We start from the raw sequence: 17,960 nt of genomic DNA, 5'->3' as shown, positions 1-17,960 counted from the left end.
AGAAAAGACAATATTCACAAGAGAATCTTTAAGAAAAAAGAAACAAAGGAAACTAAGTGAATTTTTCTGTATACAGAAGTAAGATATTCTACGGTTACAGTATTAATAAATGAAGCGAACAAAATGTGTTTCATTATTTGCCTTTTAATGTTATTTTTCATCAGGAAAGTACTACAGTAATGTACTTATCAGCCACGAAAACATGGCTCCTTGCTCCGAGTCATGATAACAAAAACCCTGGTTCAACACTTTAATTTTCATGGTCCCATGAAATTTGTTACATAGAGGTTTGACTGTATTACAGTAGTCCTACATACTGATCATAGCAATATATTCAGATTATAGAAGGAATTTCTTTAGATCAAAGACTTTATTACACTGGAATTGTACATGCTAGTTTGTACAAGTAGTTACTATTACAGATATAAAACTGAATGTCATAAACAAGATTTTTAGACACAAGCATACAACTTTTCAGGCTTCATTTAAGTATATCAGTCATCCATGCCAAGACAATATGTAAATTTTTGGCCTTTTAAGCACAAGAAAACAAATTGCACAGTTTATTACAGTTAATAATCACTTGTTACGAAAGATACTCCACCAATAAAACACGTAACACTATTTTGTATAAAATATTTATGACATATTTACAAAAGACAGGTGAAAGTCAGGATAAATAAGGAATATTTTTGTCACAACTGAACAGCTTATTTTTTCTTTCTCTTGGATGGTCCTTCTTCACTTGCTCTATCTACATTGCTTGGATTCTGCGCAATACGTCTCACTGTGGACATGCCATCAACAAACTGCGTTCGAAACAGCACATTTGCATTCTCAAACATACCATCCTTCAACGAAACAACAATGAACTGCAAACCAAAATTTCAATTGTGAAAACAATTAATTCAAAAACATACAATAGAAAGAAAGAAAAAGCTACATGTAAAAAGTTTTCCAAAGATAATTGAATGTTTTCTGTTATGGTTGGCCAATACTTTCCTTCAGAAAGCTAATACCCAGTACTATCAAAAGAACACTAGAACTACAAGACTTTTATATATAAAAATTTCAACAGTGGTCAAATTAACCACATCAGCAGAGCTAAGCTATTCTTTATTTTAACATGCTATTAATTTTAAAAAATGTACTTTACAAAAATAACACTGAGGCAGAAGTCTTACACTATTATCATTTGCAGCTTCCACTTTTGCTTGTGACTGAATTCATCCAGCAGAAGGTAAAACAGTGTTTGCTTGTGATCACAAATCCTGAATGCAAACAACAGATTGCTTTGAAATACTTTTTTCCATACATTTTCCACACTCAGGTTTCTTAGTTGCGCTAAATTTGCAAATCACCTTGTTCTTGAATTTTGACACTCTGCAGCTTTCAAGGAATATTTTCTAGCCACCTCAATTATGTTTTGAATCATTTCTAATTTCTACATGTGAATATGGAGCACTGAAAACTAGCTTTTTTTCCCCCTGACCCTAATAAGCAGACAAGATAATCTCTCCTTGCTTCATAACAATACTTTCATTCAGTGATGCTTTTCATACGCTTACTGGTGTAACCCTTCTGAAATATTCCACTTTACCCATTAGGCTTACATCAATAGTCTTTAATATTTCAAGAAATATGAAAAACTGTCTGTCATCACACACATTCCACCTTAAGCTTTCTGATATCATTTTCAGAATGGATTTGATTCTCTGGTCCATGTACATCGTCTCACAGATATGGAAATCTGCTAAAGTAGTATTTGGTGCCTGCAATTGCTGCATATCAAAATTTGATGCCACATTTACCCGTTGTATTCATGGTGCATTATGTAAATCTGCATCTGGCCTTAGTGGGAAACTCCTGTTCTTCAACTGTAATTTTTCTTCTCAGACTAGAATGTAGGCAACAATTTTCAAATAAATGATTTCAAACTTTTAACACCGAAGCAAATCTGTTTTCTGTCTTACTGACCAGTGTTTCTTGATACCAAAGCATTTACACTCTAAAAAGAATCGAAAGTTCACTCTTGACACTGTATCGCAAAATTTTAAATATTTCAGTACTTTCGTATATGAACAGCTGCCAAGAACTAATAGCTATATGAATTTTGCTGTTTCTTTTCACAAGTGGGGTTGGTCTTGTTGTGTAACATAAAACATTTGCTTCTATGGCTTCCACCTGCATTCACGATATCAAGATACGATCCTGAAACTTCCATGTCGGCCCGCATTTTCCGAATTCTGAATGGTCCATGAAAAATGAAGTTAACTGACATCTACCTATCTTCAGCAGACACATCACAATTATTTTCACTTGATTCACCAATGCCCGAAATACAATCATCACTCCTGGCTCCTATTTTTCTTTCAGTTTCACTCCCTTCCGACTCTTGTTCTGAAATTCACCATAAATGTTGAAAGTGTTCCATTACTTCCTTGTCTGATATTTTCAATATCTTTGTCATAACACAGATAGGTATAGCAAGACAATACAGAAATGGAAAACTTATTTCTATTAAAGGAGTTCTACTTTCAATAAAATTATTACTCATTGGCACACTGATTTTTCCATGGTACTGACGACAATAATGATCTGAATGACAAGTTACCAGTACGTTAACAATGTTCTCCAGAACCTCAATGAACTATTATGCAGGAGTTCTGTAAAACGCCTTTGCAAACTGCCCTTTGCAGCTGCCACTGAAGTGAAGTGTGCAGTTTTATGCAGTGTGTGCTACTCCTAGTTTGCTTTGGGATCACACCCATCTCCAATATTAACACAGAGAAAATTAGCACAAACGTCTGTTTCCAGGTAACTGTTCCTTCATGGAACAATGAGTTGTACTTTGTCATCATCTCATTACAGATTTGAAAATTGTTCGTTTATTGGTCACTATTAAACCATGTCAATGGAGTCAGATAGTTCTGTTGTTATAAACAGTGTGTCCCATTTCCACTGGGACTGTGGCTATGAAAAATACGAGGGCAGTTCAATAAGTAATGCAACACATTTTTTTTCTGAAACAGGGGTTGTTTTATTCAGCATTGAAATACACCAGGTTATTCCCCAATCTTTTAGCTACACAACACTATTTTTCAACGTAATCTCCATTCAATGCTACGGCCTTACGCCACCTTGAAATGAGGGCCTGTATGCCTGCACAGTACCATTCCACTGGTCGATGTCCGAGCCAACGTCGTACTGCATCAATAACTTCTTCATCATCCGCGTAGTGCCTCCCACGGATTGCGTCCTTCATTGGGCCAAACATATGGAAATCCGACGGTGCAAGATCGGGGCTGTAGGGTGCATGAGGAAGAACAGTCCACTGAAGTTTTGTGAGCTCCTCTCGGGTGCGAAGACTTGTGTGACGTCTTGCGTTGTCATGAAGAAGGAGAAGTTCGTTCAGATTTTTGTGCCTACGAATACGCTGAAGTCGTTTCTTCAATTTATGAAGAGTAGCACAATACACTTCAGAGTTGATCGTTTGACCATGGGGAAGGACATCAAACAAAATAACCCCTTCAGCGTCCCAGAAGACTGTAACCATGACTTTACCGGCTGAGGGTATGGCTTTAAATTTTTTCTTGGTAGGGGAATGGGTGTGGCGCCACTCCATTGATTGCCGTTTTGTTTCAGCTTCGAAGTGATGAACCCATGTTTCATCGCCTGTAACAATCTTTGACAAAAAATTGTCACCCTCAGCCACATGACGAGCAAGCAATTCCGCACAGATGGTTCTCCTTTGCTCTTTATGGTGTTCGGTTAGACAACGAGGGACCCAGCGGGGACAAACCTTTGAATATCCGAACTGGTGAATAATTGTGACAGCACTACCAACAGAGATGTCAAGTTGAGCACTGAGTTGTTTGATGGTGATCCATCGATCATCTCGAATGAGTGTGTTCGCACGCTCCGCCATTGCAGGAGTCACAGCTGTGCACGGCCAGCCCACACGCGGGAGATCAGACAGTCTTGCTTGACCTTGCGGCCATGATGACACACGCGTTGCCCAACGACTCACCATGCTTTTGTCCACTGCCAGATCACCGTAGACATTCTGCAAGCGCCTATGAATATCTGAGATGCCCTGGTTCTCCGCCAAAAGAAACTCGATCACTGCCCGTTGTTTGCATCGCACATCCGTTACAGACGCCATTTTAACAGCTTCGTACAGCGCTGCCACCTGTCAGAAGTCAATGAAACTATACAAGACGAAGCGGGAATGTTTGAAAATATTCCACAAGAAATTTCCGGTTTTTTCAACCAAAATTGGCCGAGAATAAAAATGTGTTGCATTACTTATTGAACTGCCCTCGTAAAAGTCATCGATGATGTTAAAAAAAATCACTATATTTAATCAAAATAATCTCCCCCCCCCCCTCCCCCCCGAATCAAACCAATCTGAAATCATTTTGAAAAGGCAACTGTAGTCATTTTTTGGTGTTCCATTTAGTACTGCAATACATTCTTCTTGGATGTCCTTAACTGTGTGCTTTCATTGCCAATTTCAATATGGCAAACAACCAGAAGTCGGCTGGGGCAAATCCAGTGAACACAGTGGGTGATCCAGGAATGCGAGCCAGCTGCTGGCCAAAAACTCATGCACAATCTTCACTTTGTGGATGGGGGTGTTGTCATGGAGCAGCAACCAGGAACATGCATCTCGGTATTTGTGTCAAATTCAACAAATTCTCACCCACAAATGTTGGAGGACTCAAAAAACTTTATGTTGCCTCACTGCTCCACTGTCACTTTCCAATGAGTCTCAGGCACATACTTTTACATTCACAGCCAGGATGCCTGCTGCAAGCTAGAAATTTGATTTTCCACACAGCTATTTTTGATACTTCAAGGATCATAATCATGCAGCTCACCATGAGATAACACTGCCGTTTGAAATTTCACACAAGCAGTCCCAATGTACATCAGTTCCAGTAAATTTCGAAACTGTCAATTCCTGTAACACTGAGATGACTATTTCTTTAGTATGAAGGAAAACCTTTCATTATCTGATACCGCTGCCCTAAATTCAGATGAATTATTTTAACAGCCCCCATCATATCTTTTCAAATACTCTGTGGGTATCAAAATTTAACATCTAGATGTAATAAACAAAATGCTTTTGATCTGACCCCACATATGCTATGGTTACCTATCCTTTGGCTTTTAACGAATTACCTGATGTTTTAACATCATCATAAATTTCCAATTTTACATCATAGTCATTTATTTAATGCTTAAAGACTATCATCCATATACTGGTAGTCCATACTTACAATACAAGTCCTCTAAGCTTCAGAGGTACCTTTAAACTATCAAAACCATTGACTCCCCTAATATGATTATTTTATCAAACCCAAGAAAACAGACTGGTGTGTTGTAATGTCAGTAAAAGAGAATCACGAGATCCTATGTGAATCTGTAGTGTATCACACATGCAAATCTGTCATTGAACTGTTACAAACAGATCCTGAAAAGTTTTATTGGAAAAGACTAAAAGAGAGCAATAAAACACACTGTTCCTTGTTATCAGCTTTCACACAAACATCACTTAGATGGTTCATAAGGGGCACTAAATAGTTGTTATGAAAGTTGGTGAATTTGATATTGGTTTGACAAACCAGGAATATAGTATCTTCTTTTTTTAAAAAAAGAAGTAATTTGCAAAGAAAGACAGGTGCTCATCACTAAACACACTTTCCAGTGTAAAAACTGTGAATAAATGTATACTGAGGTGTTGTAGAAAGTGTTGCATGTCTCCCCTAAGAAATAATTAATGAATAAATCGAAAGACATGTTCCCAAGTTCTTAATACATGCAACCACAAAGAGCACAGGGGAGGAGGGAGATCTTAATTATTCATTTTATTGCATTTTTTTTTACTCCTAAATGCTGGCCTGTTGTTCTATCTACGACTTGTCAACTGTCACCAAGTACAAATTCCCACCTCCCCCACCCCCACCATTTGAATGCTGTTAAGAGCACAAGCTTTAGAATGGAAACTTAATTCACTGCCTATCACACCTCAACAATAATTGTACAATAATAGTAATAATAAGTACTCCCTCAATGCTTACCTGTGAGTGTTTAAAATGTGTTCGCAACATAGTACCAATGTTCTGTGTATGCGACAAGTCTAAAGCAGCATCTACTTCATCCAGGATATAGATTGGAGCAGGCTTGAAGAGCAACATAGCCAGTATAAGAGAGAGGGCAACAAGTGACCTCTGCCCTCCTGACAGTTCCTGTAAACCTTCTTTCCACAGTCCACCAAAACCCACTTTCACCTGCAGAAAGAGTGGAAATGAATTGGTAACATACAATAAAAAGTTTGGCTATAGAAAACTATTTAGCAACTACAATATCATTAATTTTACACTGAAGATACATATGATGATAAACCACATACACTACCTACCTCAAGTCCATCAAGAACGTCTTTGCCTTTTGGAGGCTGCAGACAAGCTTGTGCACCTGGTAACAGTGTTGTGAAAATTGAGCCAAAATCTTTGTTGACTTGCGTCCATGCTTGTCGAAGGGCCTGTTTCTTTTTTTCATCCAACTCTTGTAATACTAACATAATCTTGGCTCTATCATTTTCTACTATCTGTTTCTTTTGTATCAGGTCATTATACTGGAAAATTAATAAGTGAAACAGTAAATCTATGGTTCTGACACTCACTGAGGAAAACGTTAGTTCCAGCATGAGAATTAAGTTTATCTTACTAGCCAGAAGATTTACTGACAAACAAGAAGAGAAAACATAATGACAAAGCCATTTTAAATTTTTAACCAACAATTTGAATTTAAACATAATGAAATACAGTAGAAACCCACTTTTATGTTCCCAAAATTAATGTTTTCCCACTATGAAAGACATTTTTTATTGCTCGCATCAAATTTCCTATGTTCACAATGTTAACTTGCATCCATTTTTGCACTATTGTTCTTACAATTTACCTGCAATTTATGCTTTATGAAAAAATGTTTGTGGAGGAAAAAACTGAAGTACAATGAAAATGGCATGGCACTGGATATCAAGAACTTATTTACAAATGTTACGTGGTTAAGTTCCTTGACACCAGGGCACTCTACTCAGCACATCAAAATCTGTAAAAGTCAGACCAATTCATGCTTTATCTCCTGCCGCTGCCAAGCTCTACTCAGCACAGTGGCTGATGGAAGTAACTAGGTTCACTCAGTTAAAGGTATATTGACCAATCCAAACTGTCTCCATTGCAATCATCATGTTTTGTAGTTTGGCCACTTCAGTGCTAGCTGACACCTTTGGTCACTGTGTGTTGCTCAAATATTTTTGTATTAAACACAACGCATATATTTACATGCTTAGCAAGATGGATTTCGAGAATTTATTCTCGTTGTCAAATGCAAATATTTACGTATGTAAACATTTTTTGTGGTGTTTCACAAACTACCAACATGCGTCACAGTCTGTGTGTGTGTGTGTTTTCCTCCATAATGGAGGAGGCACAGTACCTTATAACCTCACGAAGAATACGGGGCAAACACCACAAAATACTTATGTAAATATTTACACTTGACAGCGAGAATGAATTCTCGAAACACATCCGGCCAAACATGAAAAAAATTCACAACAGATGCAGTGTTTCGTTATTTAAATAATGAATGTGCAAATGTAAGCTTCCCAAAAACATTGGTGCATGAAATTGAGTGAAATGTTTCTGCTTCTCAGATTGTTACGTTACATTAGCAGCTTTTATTAGATAATGATCCTTTATCAGATGATAAACAAGTTCTTAAAGAATATTTTGATGCTTTTTACATACATATAACATACACAAAGAACAAAAATGCAAGGGTGGATCCTGTAAATAACTTTTACAGCTTAAAAATATATTTCCCACATTTTACAACACTTTTTAGTCCCTTGAATTAGTGTAAAACTGGAGTTTTGCTGTAGTTATAATCAGTGCTTTCTTTCTAAAAAAAAGTTTGAGGGTACTCTGACATTGGATATAATGCAGCAAAAATTACCTATAACTGAAGCACGGGATACCACCCGGATGCTTTTAGCCATGACGTCATCAACATCACCACGGTAGCGGGACCATAGACACATTTATCGGTAGCTGGCGTTTGAGCTTACGCATATCCGTTCAGCACTACCATCGCCCACTATTAGCGGGCGAGGGAACTACATGCTTGTCAAACTGGCTGCCAGCGATTCAGTTGTCGAGAATGGTTGCCACAGCTTCGAAATGCTTGAAACAGTCAATGACATCGCTTTTCCCACCAAAAACTGCACTGGTATCGTTCGTTTTGTAATTACCAACACGAAAAAATGAAATAAAAAAATTACGTGGGTGAAATAAATCTTTGGCACTCTTCCAAGTTCTCAACATTGTAAAAAAATTACTTTGTCGACGATAACGTTTAGGGGTACGCATCCCCCAGTGCTCCCTCAGAAAAACAGCACTGGTTATAATTATGAGAAGTAAGTGTACCAAATTGTTTCTTGTAAAGTACGCACTGCATTACAACTGAATTGAACTAATCAACATTACAAACTGTTTTATTGAGAAAGCATCTGACTAAAAAGTTAACGTTATACTTATTCTAAACCTTGCCATTTATTGAGTGTCTATGATTTGACAATGCTAGCAAAAATAAAATAATCAAAAAGGAATGCACATGTAGGCTTCTGCGGCCATTGTCACAGTCAATAAAAATTTTCTGGTTTTGTTATTTCATAGTCAATGTGTGAAACTACTGACATTTTGGTCACTGTTGCATGTGACCTTTTTCAGGGTGTTTTTGTGAACAGTACAAGCTGTGCTGACCAAGTGCATTACCTGCTTCCATGCCAACACACAGTGCTGCGAACAAGCCTGCGCCTACACAAAGATGTTTTTATTTACAGTAAACAAAAACACGCTGAAGGAGGTCACTTGCAATAGTGACCGAAATGTTGGTAGTTTTACATATTGACAATGTGGTCACAAACCCATAAAAATTTTACTGACAAAAAGAAATGGTTTAAATTAAATCTATGGACTATTTCTTTTGAAGGTTTTTTGCTTACTCATCATCATCATCATCATCATCGTCGTCGTCGTCATCGTACAGCTGTAAAATTTTTATCTTTGTTGTCACAAATATTTGGCTGTTTCTTCTGAATATTAATCTGAAGGAATTACATTTTCCTGTAGACATACGAGTCTCACCTTTACTTTCGATAAGAACAGAAACTGTAGTAATGAATTAAAATTTGTGCCATGGCCGAAACTTGAACCTGTGTCTCCAGATTACCAGGCAGATGCGCTAACCATTGCATCACTGTAGCATGGTAGTCACAGTGCTATGTTGATGTAGTTATTAGCATTTATGCCTTGTAAGCAGGGGACCCAGGTTCAAGTCCCAGGTGTGGCACAAATTTAAATTCATTATTTTAACTTCTATTATTCTGAATATGTTGCAATTTCTGATGTTGTGGTTATGGTGGGACCTGAAAACATAGCTGTTTTTTCCGGATTCGTATCAGGTTTCACTTCTATTCTGACATGAGAATGTCATAATGTCTCTTGTTTCCAAATGTATCATCTGCCCACCACTCTCTGATTATCTGTGTAAACCAGCAGCTGACACACCCTCTTTCTTTCCCATCATATGGCACATAAGCTGACAACACTGCAGCACAAAACACGTAAGCCACTGGTCCCTACCTATACCTTTACAGTCCTCTGCAGAAATGACTAATATTGTTGATTTTTTTTAAATTTTTAATCCAGTTCCATTCAAACTACAAACTGACTGAGGAAAACTGCAGTTTAAACATGGCTGATGTTCATAAAAAGCCAATGTACATGGTAATAAATTTCTGTAGTTGGCAGCACAACAAAGTTCGGCACCCACTCACCACTCCTCTGCCCACACTCATCCTAGCTCTCAGCCAATATGGTTCCACAACCCTTCCACAGTGGTGTCCTTGAACAACTGTGAAATACGGACTGCAATACCTTCTAGGATGCAGGTCATATGTACAACAGCAAGTAATACATAAATAAAAGATTGCAATCACAATTCAGTCATTCTCCAATTTCAGCTTGTCCCGCAATCTACTGATTCCTGCTAGTACTATCGCCACAACAGGTCTTGCTGCTGTAATTTATTCTCGTCATAACAATTGTCATCATTTTAATATGATCTGTTTCATTTTTCTTCTTGTTTCATCTGAATGTAACCACCATGTTCTAAAACTGATCAAAAGCTGGTAATGTTTTACTCGGTATTCTAATATGTGAATAGTGACCAGAATACAAGAAGAATTTGTAAGATAACAGAGTTTAATCGTATTTCCTCCTGTGTTTCACAAAACTGTCAAATTTTAAGCAGAGCAATAAATCGTTGTAGTGGCTAGTTCATAATCTCTCGCATATCCCTTGTGCCAGCGCTGCAGAGAACAAATCAAATGTGACATTATTGATTGAACAATGTTGATATTGTACAAAGTGCTTTAGTGTATCAGAAAATCTTTGAACATCAACACCATTTGCATAGTCCTGCACATCCAAATTTTTCAAAATAAATCTGTAAGTGACCCCCATGGCCAAAATTTCATCTGTAAATGTAACACAAATCTTAAAGGTTCTATCAAACGATGTTAAAATAATGTAATTGGATAGATAAAAAACGTACTCACCAAGTGGCGGCAAGAGAACACACACATCCAAAAAAGGTTTTACGTGTGCAAGCTTTTGGAGCCAGTGGTTCCTTCTTCCATCGGAAGGGTTGAAGTGGAAAGAAGAGGGGTGAAAGAAAAGGACTGTTGGGTCACGGAATGCTTACAGAACAGGATTAGAAGGAAAGACTGAGTGTTGGAGACTGCATCAGAAAAGATTCGAATATCTGAGAGCTTAAAGTTGAGGGACACGGTAATATATAAGACAGAGATTACTGCTAAAACATCATGAATGAGTTAATAAGAGTGAAAAGCTAAGTGCACATTATTTGTACAGAGTGAAGAAAGGAGTTGTTACGGTGAAGAAATGCTGAGACGGAGGAAATTAATGTAAATTAAGGCCAGGTGGGCAGTGAAAACCAATGACATGTTGTAGTGCTAGTTCCCACCTGCGGAGTTCTGATTGCCTATGGTCAAACAGGCACCGAGGTCACAACTTTTATGTTGTAGAGCATGCTCTGCAGCAGGATATTGTGTGTTGCCGGTATACACCCATTGCCTAAGCCCATTCATACTAACTGATAACTTGGTGATAGTCTTGCCGATATAAAAGGCCAAACAGTGTTTATATAGCAGCTGGTATACGACTTGTGCCCTCAAAGGATTCTCAAAAGGCACGACATCAAGTGTGTTTTTTGGCCACCAGCAAAATGAATGAATTTATTGTGCTTGGTCAAAGACGACCTTGGCCTTAGGAAATGTGACGTGTATAAGATCCCATTCCAGTGTAGAAAATCTTATATTGGGCAGACATGCTGAACTGTGTTAAGAACATTGCGCCGAACACTGTCATACACGTCTGTGGCAACCTGACAAATCAGCAGTATCGGAGCATTGCCTGAACATAGGGTATTGTACGTTTGAAGTAAATTTTAGCCCCTGCATCAACTTTGAGACTTTGTTGTTAAGGAGGTCATACATATTTGTACCATGGACAATTTTATCAACAGGGATGCAGGTTTTCAATGAAGTGCCGCCTGAAATCCAGTACTGGCTGCCATTAAATCAAAACAGAGAAAACAAGAACTTCAAATTCATGGCTTGACACAACGTGCTGCTGAGATTTGATTCAGGTTTTAACCACAGGAGCGTCTGGCAGCACAGTCATTGCCCACAGCGCACGCGCAAAAGGCCATTCTGCAGCTTCCAACAGGGGGCACTTTCTATCAACTGCAAGCGCCTTCCCATGCATCCATGTTGCCTGCTCCCAGTCTTATAAATTTCAATGCCGCTGCGCGATTATCATCGTCATGTCTTACAGCAGTGAAAACAGCAACTACCACCACCTGAAGATGTCTAGCAGTTGCATAGATGAAATATTGTGCAATTTACACAATATGATCTGGCGGCAAACTCGAGAAATGTATCTGTATATCTGCCTTTGTTAGTCAATACCTGCAACCCATAGTACAGACTCCCCTCCTATACTAAAGACACCAACCATTTCCTAGATTGTCTGGAATCCGTGACAGTCCCACTCCTACCACACACACCTTGCTCGTCACTGCTGATGCCACCTCCCTCTACGCCAACATCCCCCAAGTACATGGTCAGTGTGCTGCTGAACATTTCCTCAATCAGTACCCACCCGATTCCCAACCATACAAAAGAGACCATGGGTACAGCCATGGGAGCCAGGATGGCTTCTATCTGTGCCAACCTTCTCATGGGCTACTTGGAGGTGTCTTTCCTGTGTTCCACAAGCCTTCAGCCCTTTGTTTCACATAGCTAAATTGTTGACATCTTTGTCACAAGGACTCCTGGTGAGGCTGGACTGTTAAAATTCCTGGAATCTCTAAGTACCTTTTCCTAATTAAATTTCACATATTCTTACTCCAAATCCCATACCACTTTCCTTAATGTTGATCCTGTCCTCACTGAAGGCCAGCTGCACCCTTATGTGCACATTAAACCTGCTAACAAACAACAGTACTTACGTTTAGCCAGTTGCCATCCTTTCCGTGTCATACATTCCCTCCCATACAACGTCGGCATTCAGGACAAATGTATTTGTTCAGATGCAGACACTTTCCAGCAATACACCACCACTCTCACCTCAGCCTTCACTGGACATAATTACTCTTAACAGCCCAGTTCAAAATCAGATTTCCCAGGCCATCACATCCAGTCCTGGTACTGTTGATCCCTTCAAAAAACAACTTCGGAGCACACCACTTATCACTCAGTATTCTCCTGGTCTTGAATGCATTAATCAGCTACTTCGATAAGGCCATTACTTTCTAAAATCATGCCCTGAAATGAGATCCATTCTGTTTGAGATTTTGTCCACCACACCTAGAATAGTTTTTCAGCGCCCTTCCAATGTCTGCAATATCACTTCACATCCTATGTTCCTATCTCTCTGTACTATCACTTCTACTCCTGTGACCATCCCCACTGCAAGACTTGCCTTATGGACCCTCCTACCAACACCTATATCTACTCTGTAACTGGCAAAACATGTACTGTCAAAGGGAGAGCCACCTGTGAAATGGTATCAGGTACGAACTGTTATGGTTTGGCCTTTTGCATCAGTATGACTACCACTAACTTATCAATTACGATGAATGGGCTTAGGCTGTGGGTGTATACCAGCAACACACAAGCAGAGCGTGCTCTACAATGTGACAGTCATGACCTCGATGCCTGTTTCACCACATGCACCATCTGGATTTTCCCCCAGACACCAGTTCCTCAGAACTCTGCACAAGGGAATTAGCACTACAAGTCCTCGATTCTCAGCACCCACCTGGCCTTAACTGATGTTAATTTCTTCCATCTCAGCATTTCTTCACAGTAACTACTCCTTTCTTCACTCCATTTTAGTTCTTTACATCTTTCATTTTTCTGATCTGTCTATTTCTCGCCATCCCCCTCCCACTTCTGTTACATATAATGCACTTAGCTTGTCACCCTTACGAACTCGTGCACTATGTTTTAGCAATAATCACTGTCTTGTACATTACCCTGTTCAGTGCAGTCCCCAACGATGTCCAAGTCTCCCCTGACCCAGGGTTCTGGATGGTTTTTCAGACTTCTACCTCTTTTCCTAAACCTCTCCAGTTCTTTCCTTCACACCTCTTTCTTCCCCTTCAACCCTTCTGCTGGAAGGAGCAGCTATTAGCTCCAAAAGCTTGCATATATAAAATCTTTTTTATACGTTAGTTCTCCTGTCGCCACTTGGTGAGTAGATTTTTGATCTATCCAATTACATTATACTGCCAAAAATTATTTTCGTTGTTATGTTAAACAATGTGAAAATGTTGACATCAGCAACACTAGTTTGATCTATGAATATAAGACAACCTTGTATTTTTTGAATGATGAATCTGGCAAAAGACTGTCTTATAATTAGTTAAATACGCTATTTTATGCAAGTCTGCATAGGCTCCCCTACATTGTTTCATAGAAGAACATTATAAGAATTAAATTTTTGAAAGAAAAGAACCATCTTAAATACTTCCATAGCATGCAAACAACTGGAAACATTACTTTACCTTGAAGTATATTTCATACACAGTACATGTTCATGGAGATATTTTGTTTTGCTATATTACAGTCTTGACATTTTAGTTCTGTTTGGAACTCAAATTGAATTAAGCAGCCACACATTTTCAGTGAGTTAGAGTAAGTTTGTGTCATATTAAAGCTTGATAATCCTACTAACTTTAAAATTTCTCCCTTGGTGAGGAGTGGGAAAAATATGTCATTTATGAAAAATTATGTATTGAATGTAACTTCAATAATGAGAACAAATGTTACCTGCTCTTCTTCTTTATCAAGCATATTCATTGCACGGATATTCAATCTACGACCTAATTCTTCTTTACGCTCCTCTAAAGTGTTAATGGTTTTACAGGCTTGTTTCATATCCATTGAATTGTAATCATATGCACCTTTAGGCTGGCCAAAAAATTTTTCTTCGTCTGGAATCCACTCATTTTCTTCAATAATCTTGGCAACCTGCAACAAACCTTGACTATTAGATAACATAAGCGGAATCTATAAACAAATATTCTAAACTAATGCTCCAGCAAACAAATCACAATCAAATACAAGAAACAGCACAGAAAGAGGTCATCCTCCCTGTGACTTATCACATCAATAATTCCACAAGATACCCCATCAGTCCAAAAAGTTTTGAGACTGGATCAACAAAAACTATAGAAAAGTTAGTGGTTTTAATGTTTCACGTGTTCTACACAGTCTCATCCCACTTGTGTACAACACACAGACCCTTCATACAACCATATGAAACAGTGAAAGACCTTCCTTGGGATGTTCAACTTCTGCATCACATTGGCCGGAATGTTGGTTATTTTGTCAAAACGTTGAACCTCTACATTGTTGTTCTGTGGTAGGTTTCGTATTGTTAACACTAAGTCTACTCATTCATGATGATTTTTCTCAGAAACAAATTGCCCACATTTTGTATTTCAATCAAGTTTTGGCAGGTTTCCATGTGTCGTTCTTGTTCAGGAGTCAAAGTGTGTTCGCCAAACTTTACACACACTTTTCTTCTTTTCAAAACATTCTGGAGAATGTCTAACACTTTGCTTACAAACTACAGTGAAACAACATCTGTGGCAACACTGCTAACACACTATTCTCACAGCCCCACTATTTAGCACTGCCTGCTCACAACTGACGGGTCAAATGCACAGCTGTTAATTCAAGCTGTTACTGTAGCTGTTTTACTGATGTAACTAATAAGCCTGTAATAAACTTAGTCTAAGCTTTCTGGATGTACGATGCATTCAGCCAAAAATTGATCTGTAGTTCTGCGCTGCAGAGAAAGATTCTACTTAGAGCAACATTTTATATATTAATGCTGAGAAATGTTCTACAATTCACACCCAGTTCTGTGCCTTTGGTTATTACTACTTGCATCACTTTGTAGAATTTGAGCACCTATTATGGATTACAGTGAAGATCTGGTCTGCCTATCGCCATCTCTTGCCTTCTGTTGTGCACACAAGAAAGCCTGCTCTATTACTATGGAAGCTTTGGAACAAAAATGAGTTTAACTTTTGGGCAGAAGCCTTTATTAGTCTGCTATATACTTGAATCCTCCTTGTTTCTAGTTCCCAAAATATCAACAGCAGACGCTTTATATCAGATGAGAGGTGAAAAAGTAAAAGGCCTCAAACTAAAGTGCATACAATAAAAGAAACACAAAAAGAATAATCCTCAGGTTTATTATTTTGCCATGTGTGTTCAGGGAAATGTCCTCACTTGGAGTTACATCAAAATGTTACAATTTATGAGCACAAAAATTGTACAGGTGTTGGAGACATCAATAAAACCAATGTGATAAGGTTAGTAAAATTAAAAGATAGCTGAATATTATCAAGATGACGATAACATTTCTGTTAAAATTTTGTATAGTAAATGCTAGTTTTCAAGTAATGTATTGGATATCTTTGTCTCTTCTGGACTGGTATAAAGAGCGTCTCAGAAGGAATGGTCAATATTCAGAAATATGACAGGAACAGTAAAACGAAAATAGTCCATTAAAAATGGGCTCTTAAATGCATACCTTAAGAGCAATGAGCATTTGTTCATCTTTGCTTCTCTAAAACACACTGTTTCTATTGAAAAAGTGCACACACCTCTTGTGGTATGCATGTTAAGAGCTCATGTTTACTACATTTTTTTGCTTTGATTGACCTCCCAGCCATGTTCCTGAATAATGACCATTCTCCTGGGAAATTCTGTATAAGGTTTGTAGTTTTTATTTCTAACTTGTCTTACTTTTCACAAACTCTTTATTTGTTTTGTACATTGGTACATCATTTATCATCTTATTTATAGTAAGTTACAATTATACATGTCAATGGCGAAATATTTTTCAAGGGTTCACAACATGCAATGCTGAAATATTAAGAAAGGCTAGCTGGCACTGTAAACATGGCTGGCATTCAAAACAATCAAAAACTTACTCCAATGCCCGCAAGTATCGAGCATTCTATGGCAAAACTAATATTTTAAGCCTGTTTATACGAGTATGGTTATGCCTAGTAAATTCCCATGAAGGAATGGAATGCTTTATTGGGCCTTCATGGTCGGAAAATTAACTATTATAAGAATCGTATAAGGAATTTCAACAGTGTACAGTTCCTGGTTGACAGCCGTCTGCATTGCTCAGTGTCTAATCTGCAACTGAAAATGCAGAAAACTTGAGTTTTGATCACATAGACTCAACACCATCACTGAAGACCATTTACTTTTCAATTAATGAATTTAAACACGGTTGGACAAGCACCATAGACAAAGCGCACACTGTCCATCCAACTGAGGTTACCACAATTGCAAGACCACCAAATAAAACTTCGTGAGAGTGCTGAGACTGTACACATCCCAACTGATCAAGTGCATTATGTCGTGCATGGGGAATTGACTACAAAGAAGCTGACTGCAAGATGAGTGCAGCAATTGCTCACAGTCGACCGAAAGTGCTCTCAGCACAACATTACAACACAATGCCTGCCGACGTTTAACTGTAATCTGCAAGACTTTTTGCAACGATTTGTGACTGATGATGAAGCCTGGATCCTTCATTACACACCAGAGTCAAAATGGCAGTCAATACAATGGAAAAAGGCTGGGAAAAGTGCACTGAAGAAGGCCAAGACCATTTTGTCAGCTGGTAAGGTGATGTCCAATATTTTTGGGATTCCCAAGGAATAATCCTCATAGATCACTTGGATAAAAGCAGAATCATACCTGTACTCTTTATGATTCATTGTTGGATCATCTGAAACTTGCGTTGGCTGACTAACAAAAAAACAACCAAGGTTGGCACAAAAAAAGTGCTCTTTCACCAGGCTAATGCACCATCCTGCACATCAGCGATAACAATGGTGAAAGTGCACAAATGGGCTCTAAATTGGTTCCTCATCCACGCTATTCACAGGCTTGGCCACAAGTGACTTCTTCCTGTTTCTTTAGTTAAAACTTTGGTTTGCTGGGAAGAAATTTTCATCATTTGAGGAGGTGATAGTTGCAGTCGATGAGTATTTATGTCAACCAAAGATTATATGTTAAACACTCAAACCAAAGTTTTAACTAAAGGAACAGGAAGAAGTCACTTGCGGCTAAGCATGTGAATAGCGTGGATGAGGAACCAACTGAGAGCCCATTTGTGCACTTTCACCATTGTTATCGCTGATGTGCAGGATGGTGCATTAGCCTGGTGAAAGAGCACTTTTTTTTTGATTTGTAAAAAAAA

The 17,960-nt window shown here is 38.4% G+C and overlaps 1 protein-coding gene across 1 annotated transcript in view; it reads right to left on the bottom strand.

Annotated features, from left to right (window-relative positions):
* Positions 1 to 357: 357 nt before the first annotated feature.
* Positions 358 to 17,960, bottom strand: part of LOC124615690 (structural maintenance of chromosomes protein 2) — a 174,315-nt gene continuing 156,712 nt past the window's right edge. Inside the window, exons 19-22 of the mRNA XM_047143723.1 lie at positions 14,492 to 14,692; positions 6,428 to 6,643; positions 6,087 to 6,296; positions 358 to 872 (exon numbers count right to left, since the gene is read on the bottom strand). Of these exons, the coding sequence (XP_046999679.1) occupies positions 711 to 872; positions 6,087 to 6,296; positions 6,428 to 6,643; positions 14,492 to 14,692 (789 nt within the window). The 3' untranslated portion in view covers positions 358 to 710. The remainder of the gene's footprint in view (positions 873 to 6,086; positions 6,297 to 6,427; positions 6,644 to 14,491; positions 14,693 to 17,960) is intronic.

The sequence above is a fragment of the Schistocerca americana genome, chromosome 5, assembly GCF_021461395.2.
Source record: "Schistocerca americana isolate TAMUIC-IGC-003095 chromosome 5, iqSchAmer2.1, whole genome shotgun sequence".
NCBI lineage: Eukaryota > Metazoa > Arthropoda > Insecta > Orthoptera > Acrididae > Schistocerca > Schistocerca americana.
Note: the sequence above shows the minus strand (reverse complement) of the source record. Positions and strands in the feature narration are given on the sequence as shown.